The following is a 23780-nucleotide window of genomic DNA, read 5'->3' as shown; positions in this document are numbered from 1 at the left end:
TCTGAGTAGTGGCAGCCCTGGCTAAGAGTCTGAGGAGACCTGGGTCCCTTGGGAAAGTGGGGGAAGCCTAAAGCAGGGGCCTCTGTACAGGGGTTCAGGACCCCTCCCCACCCTGCTGGAGGAGCACATCTAGAGATGGTGGCGCGAGCCTAGGGGTTCCACTGAAAAGACAAGCGGGGTGCAGGGGATGCCACAGAAACGCAGGATGCCCGGGAAGGAGCCTCCATGGCTACTCAGGCGCTCCTGTGACACCGCTCGCCCGGTACCGTTCTGTGGTTGGAAAAGCAATTTCTATTTTAAAATACTTTTTATAAGAAGGTGACTTTCCTTTCAGACAAAGCCAAACGTTTAATCACAACATAATGCCTACACATTTTAAAATCCTTTCCCTCTTCCTTCTCACCAAAAAAACAAAACCAAAGCAGGAGACTTTGTGCAGCGTGGCATGCTCCTCTGTGACCCAGAGCCGGGGAGCCCGTCCCTCCCATTTTGCTGAGAGGCTGAGCGCTCAGCCCTGCCCGGGGGCAGCTCTGGGTCCTCCCTGTCCCCAGCACACATGGGGAAGTTGAACAAGATGGTTTGGAAGAAGTCGAGCTTCGGTTTCACTGTCGCTTCTCTGGAGTCCTAGACCAGGGCTATGTTCTGCCTCTCCCCTCTGTCCCCAAGTGCCTCTGCTGGCCCTGTGAGTCGGGCCCTACAGCTCCCTGCCGTCCTCCTCCTCACCGTCCTGGCGCTGGGCCTGTCGCCTCTGCTGCACCAGCTTCTTGTCCAGCTCCCGGAGCTGCTTCAAAAAGCCCCGGTTCGGGAGGACACAGCGATTCTTGGCCACTTGCTGGATGGCGTCCACCAGGGTCATGTCCTTGTGGATCATCAGGTAGGCCAGGACCAGGGTGGCTGACCGGCTGCGGCCCATGACGCAGTGAACCAGGATCTTACCTGCAGATGGAGCAGGGAGGAGAAAACCCACACTGAGGGGCAGGTGTTGGGAGCACAGGTAGGGCCCACTCCCATCCTGTCACCCTCTCGCCCACAGAAAGTGACTCAGCACTGTGCCCCACAGCTGCCTCTGTAGAACGGTGACACTCTCAGTGTCTTCTACATAGGGTTGTTGAGAAGGCAAATAACCCTGTAAATAACTCGATTTTAGCACAATTTGTTTGTGCTAATGAATGGCTGCTGAGCTCCTACAGTGTGGCTGGGCTGCCCTTCCCCTGAGCACCACGGCCAGAAAGCAAGCACCCACTTCTTGACTGCTGTTTCGGGTCTGGGGGAGGCTGGTCCCAGGTTCTCCCTGGCATGACCGCGCTCCTGGGGTGTGAACGTGTCCAGCTGGATGAATGTCTACCCCTGGCATTCAAATCCCACGGAGCTTTCCGGAGGCTGCCAGGCCTCTGGCCAGCCCTGCTGATAACCAAAGCGTTTCTTCCTCTTCCAGAAAACAGGGTAATTCTTTCTGTCATGACTCAGTGCTTGAAACAGATGAAAGCTGTAGTTCATTAAGCCTTTTGGGGGCCTGAATTCTGTTAAGTGGCAGAGGGGAGGGGAGAAAGAGTTGGAAGGGAGATGGAGGGAGTGGGAGGAAAGGTGGAGGTGGAAGGAGCGGGAGAGAAAGGGGAAAAGGAGGGACAGAGGACACTCAGCTCTGGTAGGAGCTCCAAGAGCTGAATTTTGTTTCCAAGACTAGGGCATGAGGCTGGGCGTGGTGGCTCACACCTGTAATCCCAGCACTTCGGGAGGCCGAGGTGGGCGGATCACTTGAGGTTGGGAGTTCAAGCTGGGTGAATGCACATCTGTTACTATTGGAGGAGTCAGCCCTATTGAGAAGAATCAAGGTCCAGGCAACACTTTTGTTCCTTCTTGTGGTCAGATTAGCTGAGACCCATCACGCCAGAGCACATCTCTTACAGTCACAGGGGCCAGCACTATACCTGTGTTGGGCTTTTATTTCCCAACTTCTGTCAGAGCTCCTAGGGTCCCCCTGGCCAGAGCACACTTGTTGCAGTGGGAGAGATCAGCACCCCTCTCATGCTTGGAGATATTTTCTTCATGACTACAGTCAGAGCCCTTGAGGCATGCCTGACCAGAGTTCATCTTTAGGAATAGCAGCAGCTAGTGCGTACCTATGCTTGCAGGTCCTTCTGTTCTCACACACAGTCAGAGCACCCGGAGCCCATGTGGTTAAAGCCTGGCCAACATGGCAAAACCCCATCTCTACACAAAAATTAGCCAGTCGTGGTGGTGCACCTGTAGTCCCAGCTACTCGGGAAGCTGAGGCAGGAGAATTGCTGGAACCCAGGAGTTAGAGGTTGCAGTGAGCTGAGATCGCACCACTATACTCCAGCCTGGGCGACAGAGCAAGACTCCATCTGAAGAAACGAAAACCCAAATCCAGAATCTCTACTGCTCCTCAATTCCATGCTTTTAGGAGTGACTGGAAGGTAGGCCTCTGTCACGAAAATCGGACGTAGGCTAAGGCTGTTACTCTGCACCATGTCCCGCCCCCCAGCCAGGTGTTCTCCTTGCTAAGCAGACTCCTTCCTTGCTTTCAGGAGATGCTCTCTGCCCATCTCCCATGCACTATCTGGGAACCTGCCTTTCTTAGTAACTTGCAAAGAAATTCTGGTAGAGCCCTTACTTCTTCCCAAGAGGTTCTAGGTGTGTGGAAGTTCTGAGAAAAAAAGGTGCAAGGTGTATTATGAACTGCCGGGGCTGGAGGGAGATAGGGCAAGAGACCCTTCAAACAGTGAAAATCGGCCGGGCATGGTGGCTGACGCCTCTAATCCCAGCACTTTGGGAAGCCGAGGCGGGTGGATCACTTGAGGCCAGGAATTGGAGACCAGACTGGCCAACATGGTGAAACCCTGTCTCTACTAAAAAATACAAAAATTCACCAGGTGTGGTGGTGGGCACCTCCCAGCTACTTGGGAGGCTGAAAGAGGAGAATCACTTGTATCCGGGAGGTGGAGGTTGCAGTGAGTGGAGATCATGCCACTGCACTCCAGCCTGGTTGACAGAGCAAGATTCCGTCTCAAAAAAACAAAAACAAAAACAAAACAGTGAAAATCTGGTCAGTTAAAGCTTATTAGAAGCACCAGAGAATCAACCTCCTGCTTGAAAGCAGGCTTCATTTATTTAGTCATACTTCCCTTAACCATAATAGATTTTAAGATGCCTTCAAAAGCAGACTATGGACTGCCAAAAGGAGAGTGTGATACTAAAGTCTGATCTTTAGCGCCTCGTGGCATTTGCCCTGGAGTTTCTTAGAAGGCTTCATTAAATTAAAACCACACTAATTCACCTCGGAGGATGCCGCATCGGGGGCAGTTAAAGCAACCCAAGTGGGGTTCCTGTGACAGTATTTTGTGAGTACTTCTTTTTCTGATGAAGAGTGACAAATTCAGTTTTTTCAGATCCTATAACCAGCTGGCATGACTCGCCCTCCATGATATTCGGTGACCTCTTAAACAGCAAAGTCACCAGGTGCTCAAAATAAGGGCAGAGGACTCTTCTGTGAGGCCTCAGTGACAGAAGGAATCCCCGCTGGTAGGCAGGTGTCCTGATGGCGCTGCCTCTGATTAGCTCTGTGACCCTGGGCACCTCACTTGTCTTCTCTGGGCCTCTGTTTGCCCAGCTGTCAGGGCAGGACCAGGGACTGGATAATCTCCGAGATATTTTAAGAGTGACTGAGGTTGCCTGGGGAGTTCTTTATAAAGGGTCAAGTCAGGGTAGTGATGGGGTGGGAGAGGGCCCCAGGGGCTGATTACAGCCCACGAGTACAGTTCCATAAGGAACGCTTTTCAAAAAGAGTGAAAAAGACTGGCTGTGAGAAGCCGGGTGGGGGGAATGGTGTACACTTGGCTGAAACCAGTCAATGAGAACAAAGAACATAGACAAGAGGAAGCAAAGAGTGATGCCTTGCTTTTTGGCCAGACTGTCTATCTACACCACTTACATGGAGAGTGTAAGAAACATACAAGTAGGTCCAGCACTAAAATGCCAAGCAGTGTCCCTTGGTTTTCCCTTGGGTCTGGCACTAAAATGCCAAGCAGTGTCCCTTGCCTAGACACAACTGGGCCACCCACTGCATGTGGCAGGTGGGCTGAGCACCTGCTGTCCACTGGGTATGAAGTCTGTGGCATTGCTGCTGCTGAGCTAGCGGGCATTTTGTTTGGTTGCTCTGGCCACTCAGGGCACAGGTTACAACCTGATGGCCATTGGGTTGCTTTAGTCTGTCCTTTGCAGCATTTTAAGAAATTTCAATCTGTTGCCAAGACCTAAAAATCGAGTGATTTTATAATCCAGATTGGAGACTTCTGAAAAGTCAGATCTCCCACATTTGCACTGACTCTCGCAAGACAAGCCTTAGCTGAGGCTGAGTGGCAGGTGCCCCTCTGAAGGGGTACAGGGCTCTCAGCTTAGCCACAAGTGCCCCCTACCCACACCCCTCCGCTGTACATGCAGCCAGTTCATTTGTTTACACTCTGCGTGGTTCTGCAGGGTAGGCGTTTGAGCCCTGACTTGAATTCTTTAGATATGCCAGTGCAAAGGTGCTGAGAGCAGAGCCTACTCTGCCATCTCCAGTGGGGTCATGTCCTGCTCCCCATCCCTAGCCATCTGGTCGAGTCCCAGCACCCCCATCCATTCATTCTATCCCACTCATAGTCTCTGATCCGAGTATCTACTCTCCTCCGTTGGCCCTTCTTTTGCTAGGTGCCACCTGGTCTAACAGTCATGATCCACAGCAGCCTGACACCTCCTCATAATGTTCTGTCATCTGCCTAGGCCTAAGCTTCGACTTGAGAGCCTGATTCTTTCTGGATTTGGCAGTGGGGGGCAGACCCTAAAACTGAGTGCCAGGAACCTAAAACAAGCTTTCATGTGAGTATATCTTACAGTTCAAAGTTGGAATGTCTTTTTTTTTTTTCTTTGAGGATTGGAAACTTCACGATGGTGATGTGCACATGCTGGCGTGGTTATATGCTTCACGGTGTATGACCACGTTTTATCAAATACATCCGAGAGCCTGCTGTCCACCAGGTTCTATGCTAAGCGCTTTACGTGCATTACTGCTGATCCTCATTATAACCTCTGAAGGTAAATATTTTTATCACCGGATGAAGAAACCAAGGCTCAGAGAAATCACATCGTTAGCAAATTGTGTGACAGAAATGTAAACCCAGCCCTGTCTTCTCCAAAGCCTGCCAGGCCCCTTCCATGAAGGGTAAGGTCTAAAATATAGTAATGGCAAGTGAGTGCATTAAACAGAAACTGAAGGATTAGGTTGTTGCAGTCTTTGTTTTTTCCATGTCAAATGTGTTTTCAGTTAACTTCAAATACTATGAGGCAAATTTTACCTTGTGGTGATGACTCAGTTCCGTTGCGTTTGTGATCCTGCTTGGAAACCCAGAATGTACACAGCACAAAAGATGGTTCATAAATAGACTCATAAAAGGAAGGCCTGGAAATGAGGCATCTTCTAATACAGGCATGTTAGCTCTAAGGGTTTTTTTTCATTGTGACATTGCTTTCTGAGCCAAAATAATGACAAATTGTTGGTGGCTATGGTTGGCTGTGGGGCCAGGGCCACCTTAGGATGTCCATTAAGGTCTGATATTGTCCAGGAGACCTGGCCTAGGCCCAGCCCCAGGGTGCAAGTTCCTGCAGCAGACTGTTTGGTCAGTCACTGAGCCTTGTAATCACAACCTCTTGTGGCAAGAAAGGCTTTCTGTAACCGGATACCCTGAATTACGTGATGGCTCCACAAAGGGGTGTGTGACACATTGGGCTGAAGTCAGAGCATAGATTAAGGAGCTGAAGTCCCTCTGGCCTCTGTGGAATGCCACTGAAGTACACCCTGCAGCAATAACTGTATATTGTCTTACCCCCGATGCGTCCCTAAGCTGTGCCCTTCTCTCCAAAATAGCCTTGTAGCCTTTGCTGGATTAAGGTAGCCAACAGTGCATTCTGAGCACAAAGACTAGCACTGTGATTTAAAAGCTGGATAATTAACACTGGGAAAACTTGGACGCTGGAGGTGCAAAACCCAAATTATACCTCAAATACAGCGTGCCAGTAAAGCCCAGCTTGTCAGCTTTCTACTGGAGGCCTCACTAGGCTGAGTGTAACTGGGGAGTGTAACTTGGTTGGTGGGCAGGAGAATTTAAGGTGTCTCCATGGATTCCCACTCAAGTCAGCTCCCTGAGGGTTTTCTGGCACCAAAGCCCTTGGCTACTAGTTGGGTTCAGGCCCAGGCACAATTAGTGTCTCCGGCCGCAGTCCCAGCTTTGAGGGCTCTCAGACCGCCTCCGCCTTTTGAAGGACGGCAAATGTTCTTTAGTAAAGACTCCGACCAAAGGGCCTTTTTTTCTTACGCCCTATTTCCATTCCCCAGAGCTGCAATCAAGGCCCGAACTCCACCAGCAGCACGCTGGGTGGTGCAGGTCCTTAAACCTTCACAGCTTCCAGGGGCTCGGACCTTCACCCTCGGCCACAAGCAGCCCCAGTGGCTTAGCTTTGCGACAGACAAAGATTTCGCACGCGCACATCCCGCTTCTGGCCTGGGCCTCGGGCGTGGAGACCTTGGGCTAAGGGCGGAGCCTAGACTAGGGGCGGAGCCTTAGCGGGGCGGGGAAGGGGCGGGGCGAGTCGGAGCGGGGCGGGGCGAGTCGGGGCGGGGCGGGGGCGAGTCGGGGCGGGGCGGGGCGGGGCAGGTCGGGGCGGGGCGGGGCAGGTCGGGCGGGGCGGGGCAGGTCGGGCGGGGCGGGGAGGGGCGGGTCGGGTTGGGGCGGGGAGGGGCGGGTCGGGGCGGGGAGGGGCGGGTCGGGGCGGGGAGGGGCGGGGCGGGGCGGGGCGGGGAGGGGCGGGGCGGGGCGGGGCGGGGCGGGCCGCGGGTCTCTTACCGTGGTCGTCGCGCAGCGCTGTGTCGATGAAGGCTGCCGCCGGATAGAAGAAGACACTGAGGTCGAAGGTGGGCAGGTCGTCGGCCTCCACGCCGTGATACTGGATGTCCATGTCGCGGTAGTAGTCAGGCCCAGTGTCCACGTTCCAGCGGCCGTGGGCCGCGTTCAGCACGTGCGTGAACCCCGCCTTCTGCAGCCTATAGCGGTCCAGCGCCGTCGCCCTGGGCGCAGGGGAGAGAAATCTGTGGGCGCGCAGCGCCCTGCCCCGGATCCAGGAAACTCGGGGGCCACCCACGCTTTCCGCTGTGGATTCCAGTTCCAGAATAAGGACTAGTTATTGCAAATGAAGTCCCAAAGCTCTGCTCTTACCAGGTCCCCTAGACCACCTGCACTGTTTTGTGATTCTGGCTCGGCTGTCTCAACAAAGGACAGGGTGGAGGCTGGGGTAGGCAAGCTGAGCTATTCGTTCGTCCATTCGTTCTTTCATCATTCAGTATACACAGCGGAGCCGGGTGCCGGACTCTACGGTGGTCGCAGATTTGGACCTGCCAAATCGCCTGAAAGACCTCCAGAATAACAACATGTTCATCAGGGCTGCCTTCACCTAGCCTCTGCTCTGAACCTGCTGGATGTTTTTAGGGTTTGGAGATAGAGGATCAACTGAATGGTTTAAAGCAAGGTCTTCCATAAGAGGATTGGATTGGGATTGGGCAAAGTTCACAAATTCACGTTGGCACGATGTGAACGGGAAAGTGTTGCTTTGGGGAGCTGTTGCCCAGCTGGGCAGAGCATTGTTCTGAGGAGGGCTTTTTGAGCCATCTGTTGTTTGAATTGATTGCAGGGAAGTTCTTGAAGCCAGCAGTGAAGTTATTTAATGGGCTACAGCTTTATCTTTCTAGGCAAGAATTTCCAGGAATAGTAAAGTCCTCTTGAAGTGGATGGCTCTGAAATATGACTCGATGAGAAGGCAGCATGGTGGGGCCGGAGTGGAGATGGGCTGCCAGAGGAAACACGGGTTCTTCCTGCCTGTGGGGTGGGGCAGGGAGAGGCCTGTGTCATTACAAGTTTCAGCATTTGGTGATGGAGGGAAAGAAGGAGGCAAGCGCGGGCCAAGCCAAGGAAACAGCACCACCTGAGGTATGGAGGCTGGAGACAACGAAGGCCTTTCAGGAAGCATTGTCTATTTCCTGTAATTAATTATCCATCCCCAAATCATGATTTGCAATCTATTGTGTGCCAGGCACTGTGCTGGGTGCTGATGGTAAAGAAGTGAACAGGGGCCGAGCCCAGTGGCTCACGCCTGTAATGCCAGCACTTTGGGAGGCCGAGGCAGGCAAATCACATGAGGTCAGGAGTTCGAGACCAGCCTGGCCAACATGGCGAAACCCTATCTCTACTAATAATACAAAAACAAAAAATAGCTGGGTGTGGTGGCGCATGCCTGCAGTCCCAGCTACTTGGGAGGCTGAGGCACAAGAATCACTTGAACCCAGGAGGTGGAGGTTGTCGTGAGCCGAGACCACACCACTGCACTCCAGCCTGGGGGACAGAGTGAAACTGTGTCTCAAAAAACAAAAGAAGTGAACAGGTTAGTGAAGGTCCCTCAGGAAGGTCAGATACTAACGGGGGTACGAAATAAACAAGTAAAGATAATTTTAGATAGCAGTGAGAGCTAGCCGAAGGACCTAAAACTTCATGACATGATACAAAATGACTGTGGTCCTGCTTCAGGCAAGGCGGTCAGGAAAGGCCACTGTGGGGAGGCGGTGTTTAAGCCAAGACTGAGGGATGAGAAGGCTGAGGAAGAGTTGGAGAGAAAGTGTTTCATCCAGGCAGAGGGAACAAGTGCTGAGAACAGAAAGGAAGCCAGTGCGGCTGAAGTGGCAAGGGGAATAGCAGTTTGGAAAGATAGAGGGGCTGGATCGTGGTGGGCCCTGCCCGCCATAGGAAGGAGTATTACTGCAAGTGTGGTGGAAGTCCGCTAGAGGATTTTAAGAAAGAAGTAAGCATTTTTTTACTTTTTTAAAGATCAATCTGACCAGACAAGGTGGCTCACACCTGTAATCCTAGCACTTTGGGGAGGCCAAAGTGGGAAGGTGGCCTGAGACTAGGAGTTCAAGACCAGCCTGGGCAACATCATGAAACCCCTTCTCTACAAGATATAAAGAAAAAAATTAGCCAGGTGTGCTGGCATGTGCCTGTAGTCCCAGCTACTGGGGAGCCTGAAGTGGGAGGATCACCTGAGCTCAGGGAGGTTGAGGCTGCAGTGAGCTGTGATCGCACCACTGCACTCAGTCCGGGCAGCAGAGAGAGACTCTGTCTTTAAAAAAAAAAAAGAAAGAAAGAAAGAAAAATCAATCTGGCTGATGTGTGGGGATCCTGGATGCTAGGATCTGTGTTTGAGAGTCAAGGAGAGCTTTAGAGAGTGTTTAAAGAGAAGCGATACAATCTGGGTTTAAGAAGACATTTCCCTCAATAGCACGAAGACCAGGACTTCAGCTCAGGGAGACATGACAAGGGTCTGGAGCCGTACCAGTAAGAGGGTAAAAGTGGCATTGCACTCCAGCTGAGGGCTCATCTCAAGGCCACTGGTAAAAGCATGTGGATAGAAGTGACCATGTTAGATGCTAGCAGGGACCAACACCCTGGGCCAGGAGGAAGCCTCACACCAGAAATATATGCCATGGCCCCTTGGCCAAGGGCGCGCTTGTCTTTCACTGGTTTCCTGGAGCTTTTTATTTGGCATGAGAACCATGATGGTGTCCAGTGTTTGGGAAGGGAATTGAGCATTTGGAAACATTTGCAGACAGCCCATCAGAACTGTGGCATGGGGAGGTGGGGATTCCCACTGAGCCCACCCCCACTTGGCTGTTAGTGTGGCCATTCTGCCTGTGGGACACACTGTGCTTTCCATTTTTGCTCAGAAAGGTCTGCTTTTCATTTTTTGTCTTGCCCCAAAGTAGGTATACAACAAACATTATGCTTTGGGGACGTAGATCTGTGCCCAATTAAAGCCGCCGCTAATGAGGTCCATCTTGCTGAGTAGCAATCAACCTCACTTTGAGGTTGAGCTCAGTGGAAAAATTAAAATGAACTCTTCTTGACGGGAAGCTCCTACCCACCATGAAGACTGTTCTCTCTGGGTTCAGTAACTGGCTTTCAACATAATCAAGTGGCAGTTTGAATGAATAACAGTTTGCACTTTGCCACTTTTGGGGAGCAGGGTAGATATGCAACAAGACTCATTGTCTGACACCTCCATATCCACCACACCAGGCTGACGTTGGCTGTGCCTGAGGCAGAGAAAGGGGCTCGTGAGGACCCCGAGACCTGGTGGGTATTTGAGGCCCACCACAAGTTTTCAGGGTCTTGGCTCCCTGGATGGGAAGGGGAGTTGGTATCCTCACGCATCACTCTGGGGACTTCCCCCAGCTTCGTTCACTCAGAGTTCAGTTGAGGGCTTGAAAGAGCATCCACAGCAGAATGGGAATCTGCAAATAAATGGAGTGCCTCTTACACAGATGCTGTGGGGGAGGCAGAGCCGTCATCACAGACACCCATCGTCCAATCCCCAGCTGGAACAGATGCCCAGCTCAGCAATTATTAGGAGTGGGGCAGGCTCAGAGGGTGGTGTCTGACACTAGATTGCTTTGGTTTTGTTTTTAAATTTCAGGGCCAGATACATTATCTGCTCACATATGTTGAAAAGAGACTAAGAAACACAGGGGCATTTTGAGGTGATGGGCATGGAGAAAAGGCCATGTGCCCCACTCCTGGGTCCACATAAATGCCTCTGCTGAGGGAGAAAAGAGTTCAGAAAGAAAAACAGATTTAGGAATGTACTTCCAGAATCTAGATGACACAGGAGCTTTAGTTTCTGGTTAGGCACAATCCTAGATGTGATCAATCTGTTCAATTTTTAAATAATATGTCATCTCATGACAAAAATAGCACATGCTCAATGTAGAATGTAGAAAACATACTCCCCCCTCCAAAAAAATCACCTGTATTTCTACTCCCCTGGAGATAAATGCTATTGTTAGCTTTTGATATAAGAACCTCCCATTGTTTCTCTATGCATAGATTTGTATATTTTATAGAAAGGTGTTTTTTTTTTTGGTACAATATTATATATATAAAGTTTCAAAACCTTTGACATGATATATTGTAAACATCTTCCTATGGTAACATATAAGACTTCAGTAACTCATGCTATTTCATTATATAGGTAAGTCCCAATTTCTTCTTACCAAACATTTTGATGTGTTTCTTTGGGCACTCCTCTGTTTATGTCCGTGGGAGACATTTTTAAAAGTGAAATTGCTGGGTCAACAGATATGGCCGTTTTAAAATACATTTGATACTTGTTACTAAATTACCCTACAGAAAACTTGCTAAAATTGCTAAAAATTTCTAAAACTTGCTAAAAATTGCAGTCCGTATTCTTTGTCAATTTCATAGACAAAAAAAATTAATGGTGTTTTGTTTTCACTGATTCATTTTAGCAATGACGGACATTGTTTACACATTTGTTGGACTCATGCAGTTTACTTTTTTTTTTTTTTTTAACATTTTTTTGACTCTTCCCAGTTCATTGGAATCATGTAGTTTACTTTTTTTTTTTTTTTTGAGACGGAGTCTCGCTCTGTCGCCCAGTCTGGAGTGCAGTGGCGCAATCTTGGCTCACTGCTCACTGCAACCTCCGCCTCCCAGATTCAAGCAATTCTCCTACCTCAGCCTCCCAAGTAGCTGAGATTACAGGCGTGTGCCACCATGCCTGGCTAATTTTTGTATTTTTAGTAGAGACAGGGTTTCACCATGTTGGTCAGGCTGGTCTTGAACTCCAGACCTCAGGTGATCCACCTGTCTTGGCCTCCCAAAGTGCTGGGATTACAGGCGTGAGCCACTATGCCTGGCCTATGCAGTTTACTTTTGAAGAACACTGTCAGTCATATCCCCGTTTTGACTCACTTCTCTTGCACTCTTCTCCCTTCCTGTGAACTTCCAGCCCAGCTCTGGACTTGGACTCCATATTGGAGGAGGGCTGAGGAAACGACTTCCTTCTTGCATGGCCCAATTTCCTCAGCTAAGCCCTTCCCTCCCTTCCTGCTTCTCTGGCCTGGCCTGGACACCTGCCAGCCCCTCTGGAGTTGTTCCCAGGAAGCTCGCTTCAAAGCCCCACCCTGGAGGAATGACACAGATAAGCTGCCTCTCCATGAGGCGGTCTTCTTGGGCAGTGCTCCTGACATTTCACTTGTTCAGACCCCTTGTCACCCTCCTGTTGTCAGCCTAAATACCTCAGCCTCTGCCGGCAAGCCCATTTTGCCAGGCGTGTGCTCTTGCACAGAGGGGAGGAGGCGCAAGCCCTGAATATATACATCTGTACAACCCCCCGCAGCTTCCTTCAGGCTGCAGCAGGCTGCTCCCATGTTGCACAGACTCTACATTGGGCATTGAAGGAAGTCCCCTCATGATCGGGGCGGTTCCCTGCACTCTAATGTCTGCGGAGAATCCGCACATTTCCCACACCTGATTATGGACTTCTGTTTGCTGACAGGCTGTACCTTTCCATCTCGCACCTTATTTTTTCGGATGGGTGTGACACTGTTGTGGTCACACATAATTTCATGGGCGTGGCCTTGATGGTGACCTTCCCCAGTGGAGTCTTTTTTATTTGAGACAGAGTTTTGCTCTTGTTGCCCAGGCTGGAGTGCAATGGTGCGATCTCTGCTCACTGCAACCTCTGCCTCCTGGGTTCAAGCGATTATCTTAGCTCAGCCTCCCAAGTAGCTGGGATTACAGGTGCCCGCCAACACACCTGGCTAATTTTTTGTATTTTTAGTACAGACAGGGTTTCACCATGTTGGCCAGGCTGGTATCAAATTCCTGACTTCAGGTGATCCACCTGCCTCCGCCTCCCAAACCCAGTGGAGTCTTAACCATGCAGTCTTGAGTGTGCCTGTTCCTTGCAAGTGGACTTTAAAACAGTGGGCACATTTCTGGCATCTGATCTCGGTTAGTTCACCTGACGGGAAAGTGAAATGAACTGGCCTTCCGGTGTCTTGGGTGTGCTTGTTACTTGATGGTGAAGCTCCTCTGTGTTGAGGCGCCTGAGAAAACATAGGGCTGGCAACTGAAACTGATGCATGAACTGAGGCGGCAGAACCGCTGGGAGCCTCCATTTTCTTTGTTTGCTAAACAGCACCGATTACACTGGCAGTACTTTCCTTGTGAGAGTCTTGTGAAATTGAATGATGCAATATTGAAGCTTCTTTGAGAGGTTAAAAGATGACTCCAGGGGGAAAAGGCAGTGGAAAGATGTATGTCAGAATGTGCTTATCCCCTGACAAAATGTGGTAATGGGATTATATGTAATTTAAATTTTCTTGTTTTTGTCTTTCTACATTTTGTACATTTTCAGTAATGAACGAGTCATATATTCATTTACTATGTAAATGTATAGCATGATTTGTATTGTTATTTCCTTAGTTCTCAGGAGAGACCATTGTAGAAGCATAAGGTGGCCTTGGGGTTTTTAACTTCTGCTGGAATTCTCCTGTCTGCCCCACTATCCCAAAGTCTGTTCCTCCAAGGATGGAGGTGAAGAGAAGAGAATACCCAGGAGGCCTGGTTTTGAGAAATGATGTCATGTGAGTGATTGGACTCGGCATTTGCCTAACCATGCAAGGAGATGGTTTATGTTGCTTGAGGCCTTGACTGCTAAGCCGTGTTCTGGCAATGAGAAGGCCAGGCCAGGCCAGGGCCTCAGGCTTCTCTCCCCGACCGTCTTGCCTGTGACTGCTGCCCAGCTATGCCTCAGTCGCCTTCAGTAGTTGGAAGTCCTAGTTATTTCAGGTAACGCCCAGCATGTTAAATTGGCAAACTTGACTGTGTTTTGCTGCATCCTAAACTGGCCATGCCACCCACACCTCGAAGAAGCAGGTTAATTTCATCCCTGCTCGGTGCCTTAAGGTGGAATTAGTTCCTCCTCTTCGGGGAGAAGGAGCTGTCTCAGCTGACTGACTTGCCTTCACTTCACTTTCCAGGCTCTCCACGCCAGGCCAGCCATGGAGATGCCTCTGGCTTCTGAGGCTGTGGGTCTGATCAGAAGCAGAAAAGCAGAAAGGACAAGACAGAGGTTCCCTGGAAAGCCAGCTTGGGCTGGGTGGGTGGGGCAGGCTGCAGGCCTTGGCAGGAATCTGAGCCCAAATGCCGGACCTTGGAGGCAACTGTAGTTTACACAAAAACAAGGAGCTCCTGAGGGCCCCCACCATTCCATGAGCAGTGGAAGTTTAACCTCACCCTGGCACTGGCTCTCTGACACCCGCATTGTGGAGAAGGAAGAGAGATTTCTCAATTATCCTGTTTCAGCCAAGCCTTATCACTGGAGGCTGCCCTGCCTAGGAATTTGCAATCACTTTGATGGTAGCCAGGATATTTCCCCTCCTGCTGACTATAGGGAAAAAAAGGACTGAAAAAAGATTTTGCTAAGCAAATGAAAGATGTGAACGAGATTAAAGTGAGAATATTTAAATTACAGAAACTTAGTGCTTTCGAGCGTACTCAAGCATTTTTGAAGCACCCATTTAGGGACTGCTGATTGATAAGAGGTGATGAATTATTCTTATCTCATCATTGACGCCAGTCCCTGGCTCTCTGGAGGGCAACACTTGGTTAACCTAATTTGAATCTAATTTGAATGACTTAAAAGTAATAAAACAAGTGTGTGCTTGAAACTAATAAAGCCTAATTCATTTAATAGGCCATTTCTTAAATAATTTTATTTTAGAGCTGGAAGGGAAACTTTGAAATCATCCTTTATTTTACAAATAAAGAAACTGAGTCCCAGAACAATAAAATGCTTTGCCAAAGGCCACCCATAGTTGGTGGCCACCCACACACTGTGGGGACTGGGACGCTGTGCCGAGTCATGCTTGAGCCCTCCACTCCACGCTGAGCCTGCAGTTCCACTTGTGGCAGATTCAGACCCCTATCGAGTTAGAGGAATGAGTGGGGAGTGGGTGGCTACACCTTGTGTGAAGACGACTTCCCCCGAACCCCAGGAATATCTGCAAGGTGGCCAGCCAGGCCCCACCCCTTCGACCCCTCTGCTGAGCTGGCAGAGTGAGCACCCTCCACGTCACCCTCCTGTTTGTGGCCTTTTCTCATCAGGCTGCAGTGCAGGGCCACCTTTCCCCTCCCCTGGGCTGCTGAGCAATGAGGACTTGGAATTACCAGGCAGCCCACTTGGTGAATCCCCTTGAGCTAACCTGGGATTGAGAAAATGCTTTAGTGATTTTGAAACCCGCAGGCCCAAGGAACTTTGATACGGCTGCCTTCTTAGGCCTTAGGTCACCTCCCTGCAAGGCCTAGGAGGGCAGGCCCTCCTTCCAACACTCTGCCCTGGGTCATGATAGAATCTCATGGGAGAAATCTGACCCAGGATTGTTTTCTTTCTCAAGGCTTCCCCTAGCATGGGGGACCCTGGGTGGCAAGGCACAGTGACTGTTCTTTACCTTCCTCATACACTGTGAATCAAATTTCCAGAACCTGCCTGATTTGTCATAGTTCAAACTTGATGAATGTATTGGGCACCGTGAGACATGTTTTGCTCGCATTAACGCATAGAATCCACATAGGCGAAGAAGCTGAAAGTCACAAAGCTTGAGTGACTTGCTCAAGGCCACACAGAAACCAGTATTCAGTCCAGACACTGTGGCTCCAGAGCAGATGCTTGGCCGCTCCACCTCTCTCCACAAAAAGGAGCAGGGAAAAGAGTGAGCTTCATCTTAGAGGTACGTATGCCCCCCTGCGGGCCCAACAGTCACTGGCCTGGGCTCCAAGGATAGATAGTAGCTTTGGCCATCCCAGGACATCCATCCTTACTCCTGGGTCCTGATCTGCTTCACTTCCAAAGCCTTGGTACTGGGCTTTCAAAAATCTTAGGCACTTTTAGGGAAAGGAAAAACCTAACCAAAATGTAAATATCAAATTAAAACTGAGGCTTTGTGCATGAGGAACCAGCTTGGAGCTTTTGGCTGCTTTGGGCAACCCCTGCAAAGAGACCAAGAAACACAGGCAGCCTTGCCTGCTCACAGCCCAGGTTATAACCTTTGCATGGCTGTATTGGCGATGGAGTTAATTGCTCTTGCAATAAGCATCTGAGTCTCATTAACCTTGTTAAGTGAGTGTCACAGAAATCAGGGACAAGCACCACGCCATGCTGACTTGAGGCTCCCTCCCTCAGCTGGGGGTGCAAGTCTCAGACACCTGTGTGTGCTTGTATTGGGGCTCAATTAGGCAGAGTTGGATTGAATTAAAAGGGCAGTGACATTTTCCATTTTCTTGTTTGAAAGAAGCAAGTTCAAGGTCAAACATCAAGGAGGCAAGCATATTTTATTGTCTAGCACTCGATTAACTAGAACACGTCAGTTCTGCTCAGACACTCAGTGGTTTTCTGAATGAAGTCCCTTGGCTGTCATTCACCCTTCCATGAGCTGGCCCTGACCTACCTTTCCAGATTTCTTTTTTGTTAACAATAATATTTGCATTTGTCTATTACTTTTTTTTTTTTTTTTTTTTGAGACGGAGTTTCGCTTTGTTGCCAGGCTAGAGTGCAGTGGCGCGATCTCAGCTCACTGCAACCTCCGCCTCCCGGGTTCACGCCATTCTCCTACCTCGGCCTCCCGAGTAGCTGGGATTACAGGCACCCACTACCACACCCGGCTAATTTTTTTGTATTTTTACTGGAGACAGGGTTTCACTGTGTTAGCCAGGATGGTCTTGATCTCCTGACCTCGTGATCCGCCTGCTTCGGCCTCCCAAAGTGTTGAGATTACAGGCGTGAGCCACCACGCCTGGCCAACTATTCTTCAAGTTGAGGAAAAGGTAAAATAACCTGCCCAAAGCCAATGCATCTGACCAGGAGGCTGTGCCAGATGGCATTATTGTTAGAACGTTTGCAGCCCCTCCGGCTGTGCTAGTTATACTTTCCTGCCCCACTGACATGAGGCTTTGGCGTGGATTTGCTTTTGCCAGTGAAATGTGGGCAAAAATGGCATGTGTCACTTCTAAATCAGCTTATGGTTTGCTAGGTCTCTCTTTGCTCTCTGCTGCAAGGCCAGCAAGATCCCAAATCAGGGCTGCTCTATCAGCCTGGGTCCTAGAGTAAAGTGGCCAGGAGCACAGCAGAGCTGGCCCACCATGGACTGCAGTGTGAATGAGAAAGAACCATTGCTGTGGCAGGCCGCCAAGATGTTGGGGTGAGCTATTAGATTAGCACAGCTAATCGAAACTGACCACGCAGCAGTAGAATTTGGCTTAGTCTCAGACCTTCTGAAAGTGTACCACATTCATCCCCTATATTCCAGATGAATCCCCCTGCTTTTCTCACCTCTGTAGCTATTCCCATCCTGCTTCCTCTGCCTGGAATTTCTTTGAAATCCTACCCATCTTCAAAAGTCGAGCCGGGATCCATGTCTTCTGTGATCTTTCTCAGATCCATAATAGCACCAAGCACTTACTGAGCATTTACTACATGCCAGATACTACTCTAGCATTTGTTTGATTTCATTTAATCTTCACCCCGTGAGATAAGTCCCATTATTGTTGCCATATAAGGTGAAGAGAGGTAAAATAATTTGTCCAAGGTCACACAACTGGTAATTGGCAGAGCCAAGACTCAAACCCCGTGCTCCTTCCCCTCCAGTACTCACTGCTGTTTCTGTTCCCTGTTATATTTCTACACATCTCCTCCTTCTCTCCTCCTCAACTCTGAAACAGCTTCTGTACCTGACTGACCATGTTTTTTTTTTTTTTTATCTGGATTTGAGTATAAATTTTACCCCTTTCTGGTGGTGAGAACTTGGGCTGGTCACTTGATTTCTCTGAGCCTCAGTGTCTTCTTTTTTTCCCCTGTAGCTCTAAGCAAGGTGTCCAGTAAAGGGTTACTGGCTGACTGAATGAATGAATGAACTCTCTGAGCTGTGACTTGTCCATTTGTAAAATGGGAATAATAATGGTTCCTCCTTTATAGGGTTGTTGAGGAGTCTAAATGATGCCTAGCACAAGGCATGACACCTAACACAAGGCATGACACCTAACACCTAAGAATTCAATGCAACTTAGCCATTATTATTATAAGCCATAGGAAAGGTAAATACAGTATATAATATACAGAGAAAAAGCTTACTTCTCACTATGGGGATTGGAGGAAGCTAGCTTCATGGCAGAAGTGACTTGAATGGACTTTGAAGAATGCATAGGATCTGGACTTGGACATGAGGTGCAGGGAAAGATATTTTAGACAAAGGGAACAGCATGGATAAAGATACAGAGACAGTTTAAGTCTTAAACTCTTAATCACTCTTTCCTCAGTTGTACCGTTTCTAGGGTCAGATCTAAGGAAATAATTCTAAATATAGAAAAAACATTATGTATAAAGATGTCCACTGCAGCATTGTTTATAAAAGTGAAAACATAAAAATAACTGATATGCCCAACAATAAGGAAGTAGTTAAACGAATGCTCTTCTGTTCATCTGATATATTGTCATGTCTATTATAATTAAATATATAAGAAGTAATAAAAGAAAATGTTTATGAATGATGCTATGTGAGAAATAAGAGAAAATGAATAATCATTATAGTTACAATTATATAAAAACAAATTCCAAAACCAAAAGTAATATTCGGAAAGTCTAGGAGGAAATATACTGCAATATTAATAGGAGTATCTTTGAAGTAATGGCCTTTGGTGATTGCTTTGGGATATTGAAAGCAATCTTTCTTACATTTATCATTTTTTTATTGTCATAGCTAAACTTTACTGAGCACTTCCTATGTACTAGGCAGTGCACTATTTTACACACATTACCCAACTTAATCCATACAGCCCTATGAGGAAGGTTATCTTATTAGCCTCTTACCAATAGGGAAACTGAGACTTCTCTATTTACACAATGAGCATATGTTACTTTTTTTTTTTTTTTTGAGACAGGGTCTCACTCTGTCACCCAGACGAGAGTGCAGAGGCACAATTACAGCTCACTGTAGCCATGACCTCCTGGGCTCAAGTGATCCTCCCACCTCAGCCCCCCAAGTAGCTGGGACTATAGGTACGTGCCATCAAGCCCAGAAAATTTTTAAAAATTTTTGGTAGAGATGGTGTCTCGCTATATTGCTCAGGCTGGTTGCAAACTCCTGGGCTCAAGCAATCCTCTCACCTTGGCCTCCCAAAGTTACGGGGTTACAGGGGTGAGCCACCATGCCCGGCCCATTACTTTCATTATAGGAAATATTTACTACATTTATTTAATATTTTGTTATTAAAAGACTAGAGATGTCAGTCCCTTTTTTTTTTTTGCTACTTCAAACAGTGTTATAATAAGCATTGTTGCACATATTTTCTCATTATTGCTACTCTTATTTCTGTAAATTACATTTCTTAAAGTGATATTTTGGGTCAAAATATATGTGTGCCTTTTTTATTTTGAACTAATTTTAGACTTACAGAAATGTGCAAATATCACACGGAGATTGGTAATAAAAAGGAATAAAATACTGATACAAGTACAATTTGGATGAACCTGGAAAACATTATGCATAGTAAAAGAAAGCCAGGAACATATTATAATATTCCATTTATACAGAATGTCTGGAAATCAGTAAATCTATAAAAACAGAAAGTAGATTGGTGGTTGCCAGGGCCTGAGAGGCAGGTAGGGAATGGGGAGTGACTGTTTAGTGGGTTCAGGGTTTCCTTTTGAGGTGACAAAAATGTTCTGAAATTAGAGAGTGGTGATGGTTGCACAACTCTGTAAATATAACAAAAACACTGAATTGTATACTTTAAAAGGGTGAACTTTATGGTCTATGAATTATTTCTCAATAAAGCCAAATTCAAAGAAGAAAACCTTAGAGAGTTTCTGTACACCCCTCTCCTTCCCTCCCGTAATGTTCACAACTGAGAAATTGTGGGTAAATTGTGGCACAGCTAACTATGGATTAGTAAAAGTATACAACAGTATGTATATACAGTATGGGGTTTTGTTTGTTTGTTTTGGAGACAAACCGTTGCTCTATCCCTCACGCTAAAGTGCAATGGCGCAATCTTGGCTCACTGCAGTATCGCTCTCCTTGTCTCCAGCAATCTTCCTGCCTCCCCAGTAGCTGGGACTACAGGTGTGCACCACCATGCTGGTGCTTTTTGTTTTTTGTGTTTTTTTTTGTATAGACAAGATCTCACTATTTTGCCCAGGCTAATCTCCAACTCCTGCCCTCAAGCGATCCTCCTGCCTCAGCCTCCCAAAGTATTGGGATTACAGGTGTGAGTCACAGCACCCAGCCTATGATTCATTTTTAATTGTTTAAAAAATATATAGGCCTGGGTGCAGTGGCTCACACCTTTAATCCCAGCACTTTGGGAGGCTGAGGCAGGTGGATCACCTCAGTTCAGGAGTTGGAGACCAGCCTGGCCAACACAGTGAAATCCTGTCTCTACTAAAAATATAAAAATCAGTCAGGTGTGGTGGCAGGTGTCTGTTACTCCTGCTACTCAGGAGGCTGAGACAGGAGAATCACTTGAACCCGGGAGGTGGAGGTTGCAGTGAGCCGAGATTGCGCCATTGAGGGACATCTCAAAAAAAAAAAAAAAAAAAATTAGCTGGGCATGGCGGTGCATGCCTGTAATCCCAGCTACTCGGGAGGCTGAGGCAAGAGAATCGCTTGAACCCAGGAGGTGGAGGTTGCAGTGAGTCAAGATGGTGCCACTGCACTCCAGCCTGGGTGACAGAGGGAGACTCCATCTCAAAAAAAAAAAAAAAAAAAAAAGTAAACCCTTTATATGTGTGTATATGTTTCTTTATGTTGGCAATAGCCCACACAAGGTAGTAAAAGTATGCAAGTAAATTTAACACTGGTTAGTCAGGGGTAGAATTAAGAGGGGACAAAGGGAGATTATGCAGTTTGTCTTTAAATGTCTACCTCATTTAACTTAGTATAATTAAGCATGTCATATCTGTAACTTTTTCAACTTAAAAAAAGAAAGACGAAAGGCAAGGGATGCTTAACCTGGATCTTCCTATGGCTAGACGATTATCTCTAGGTATTAAGCAGCAAGATGTGTATTAAAATCACATATAGGCCGGGCACGGTGGCTCACACCTTTAATCCCAGCACTTTGGGAGGCTGATGTGGGCAGATCAGCTGAGGTCGGGAGTTGGAGACCAGCCTGGCCAAAGTGGTGAAACCCTGTCTCTACTAAAAATAAAAAATCAGCCAGGTGTGGAGGCAGGTGCCTGTAATCCCAGCTACTTGTGAGGCTGAGACAGGAGGATTGCTTGAACCCAGGAGGCAGAGGTTGCAGTGAGCCGAGGTCACACCACTCCAACCTGCACTTCAACCTGGGTGACAGGGCAAGACTGTCTCGAAAAAAAAAAAAAGAAAAAGAAAATAAATACAATAACATATGGAGGGGTCCTACAGCATCTGCTCCTTGGTGAGATGGAACATGGCTGGAGTCCTGGAGAGTGGAGGGAGGAGCAGTTAAGAACAAGCTTCTGGGTTGGGCAGAGATGCATTTTAATCCCAGCTCTCTGCCACCGACTGAGCTGTGGGACTTGGGCCAGTTATTTAACTGCTCTGTGCCTCAGTTTCCCTATCTTTATAATGGGAGTAATTAGCCTCTATCATTGGGTTATCAGGAGAGTAAAATGAGATCATGCATGCAGGATGCTTAGCACAGTGCCTGGCCTACAGTATTGAAGAAAGGATAGTCATTATCGTTATTAATATTATTTACAGTAGATGCATCTCAGTTGTGTAGGGAGTGGGGAATGGTGGTTATAAAAATCTAAAGGAGGTGACAGTGACCTAAACTTAGGCTCCCATACTTCCAGGCATATATTGATGTGTTCCTGCACCATCAACCTAAGAACTGATTTTATTCTTGAGGTTATTATAGCTAGCTAAAATAAAAGACTACATTTCCCAGGCTCCCTTGCAGCTAGGGGCGGGGGAAGTCTGGGATGGGACTTCGCTTTGGGAAGATGCCCTTCTGCTCTTTCTTTCCCTCCACCCTCCTGCTGTCTGGGTCCTAGAGTTGATGGCTGGGTTCCCGGCGGCAATCTGGGACCCTGCAGCACCTGGAGGGAAGAAGCCACGTCCCCGGGACAGTGGTGCAGAAACACAGGAGTCTGAGTCCCTGATGACCCTGCAGTGGCCGTGCCAGCCCCAGCCCACCTCGCTCCGCACTTATATGTGAGAGAGAAATAAACCTCTATCTTGCCTAAGCCTTTGTTCAGGTTTTCTGTAACGTGAAGATAAGCCCAGCCCTAACTAATTGAGTTCTCACAGAACAACTACAAATTCCAAAGCCCGTGGCTAGGAGGTGGCGCAGGGCGTGGCCTGGGGAGGGGCTGCTGCCTGCTCCAAAGCGAGCCTGGGCCTGGGCACTTACTCATCGCCAATGTAGAGCTTGGGCCAGACCTCGTTGACGTGGGTGTACTGGGGACTGCCCTTCCAGAAGAGCCGCTCCAGCTCAAAGGCTCCAGGGGTGCAGTAGTCCTCCTCCTCCCCTTCCTCCTCCGTCTTCGGCGACAGCCTCTTGGCGGATGAGTAAGCATTCTTGAGGCTTGTCTTCACTTCTCCAGATGTCATTTTAGAGCCAAGGGATTTTCTCTCCTTTCTGCAGCTGGTTATGAGAGAGAAGCAGGATGGGGGTTAGCAGGGGACACTGAGGCAGGGAACAGGCTTTACAAAAAGAGGTGGGAATAAGCTTATCTTAAAATTTGGCAAGAGTTTCCCCAACCTGCTATGCCCCTGCTTCCTCTTCCCAGGCCACACAGGTAAACAAGGAAGGCCATGATGGCAGTTAAATGTTCCAATCCTTCTAGAGTAGTTCCCCAATGTTCCAATCTTCCTAGAGTAGGAGAGCTGGGGTCCTTGGACGTGTGCCAAGGCGGGCTCTCAAGCTAAGAAATCCTGCAAGCAGCCAGTCCCTTCCCACCTTTCTTTAGACTTTACTCCTTTGGATCCTACTTTTTCCTTTATCTGACTGAAACCTACTGGTCTGGGCCATTTGGGACCCAAAATAGGAAGGCCCAGAAGATCCCTGACATTCCAGACCCGTGGCCCTCTCAGTGTCTGCAGGGAGCCGTCAGCTAGCGGAAAGAGTACATCGCCAAGGCCATACCTGCCCGGGCCTGGGTCTGGGCCACACGCACATCAGCAGGACTTCAGAAGCCTTGAGAGTGGCTGCGTGAGGGTTAACCTGTCAGAAGAGCTGAAGGCAATGCTCACGCTCTCACACTGGGAGCCTGGCCATCATTGCGTTAACTTACCAAGGGGATTGGAAGAGATGCCCCAAGATAGAAAGCTGTGCCTCCAGACTGAAATGTGCATTTGGAGAGCTTGTTAGGCTCTGCCAGTGGAAATGCGGGAGAGGACTTTCCATTGTCCCCAAGGAGAGGAATTTGCAGTGGAATTGGACAGTGATTGTTTCCTGAGCTGAGTAAATGATGCACCTATGGTCAGCCTGGGAAAGGAAATTGTGCTCCTGCTCTGAGACTGGAGAGAAGGAGGAAAAGATGGGAAGGCTGAGAACCATGGAGGTGAGTGACTGGGGAGGGAATGCTATTTGTTTATTTATTTGACAAATACTTATATAACACCTATTGTGTGCCAGACACTGTTCCAAGTGCTTGATGATTGTAAATCCATTTAATCTTAACAACACTGAGGTAGGGTTATCCTAATACCCTATCATTAGCCCCATTTTACAGACAAGGAGGATCATGAATTGAGGCTGGCTGTAGCACAGGGTCTTAGTGTGAGGGGGAGGGAGATGGGAGGTGCAGTGTGAGGAGGGGCAGGCCCGGGATGC

The 23780-nt window shown here is 48.4% G+C and overlaps 1 protein-coding gene across 1 annotated transcript; it reads right to left on the bottom strand.

Moving 5' to 3' along the window:
- Positions 1–328: 328 nt before the first annotated feature.
- DUSP29 (dual specificity phosphatase 29) lies at positions 329–23502 on the bottom strand. The gene is made up of 3 exons (XM_054503657.2): positions 22356–23502; positions 6900–7120; positions 329–936 (listed from the first exon to the last, which is right to left on the bottom strand). Exons 1-3 carry the CDS (start codon positions 22553–22555, stop codon positions 695–697), a joined length of 663 nt encoding a protein of 220 aa, XP_054359632.1. The 5' UTR covers positions 22556–23502; the 3' UTR covers positions 329–694.
- Between the last annotated feature and the right edge of the window lie 278 nt (positions 23503–23780).

This window comes from Pongo pygmaeus, chromosome 8, assembly GCF_028885625.2.
Source record: "Pongo pygmaeus isolate AG05252 chromosome 8, NHGRI_mPonPyg2-v2.0_pri, whole genome shotgun sequence".
Classification (NCBI taxonomy): Eukaryota; Metazoa; Chordata; class Mammalia; order Primates; family Hominidae; genus Pongo; species Pongo pygmaeus.
The sequence above is the reverse complement of the archived record's forward strand: the minus strand, read 5'-3'. Positions and strand labels throughout refer to the sequence as shown.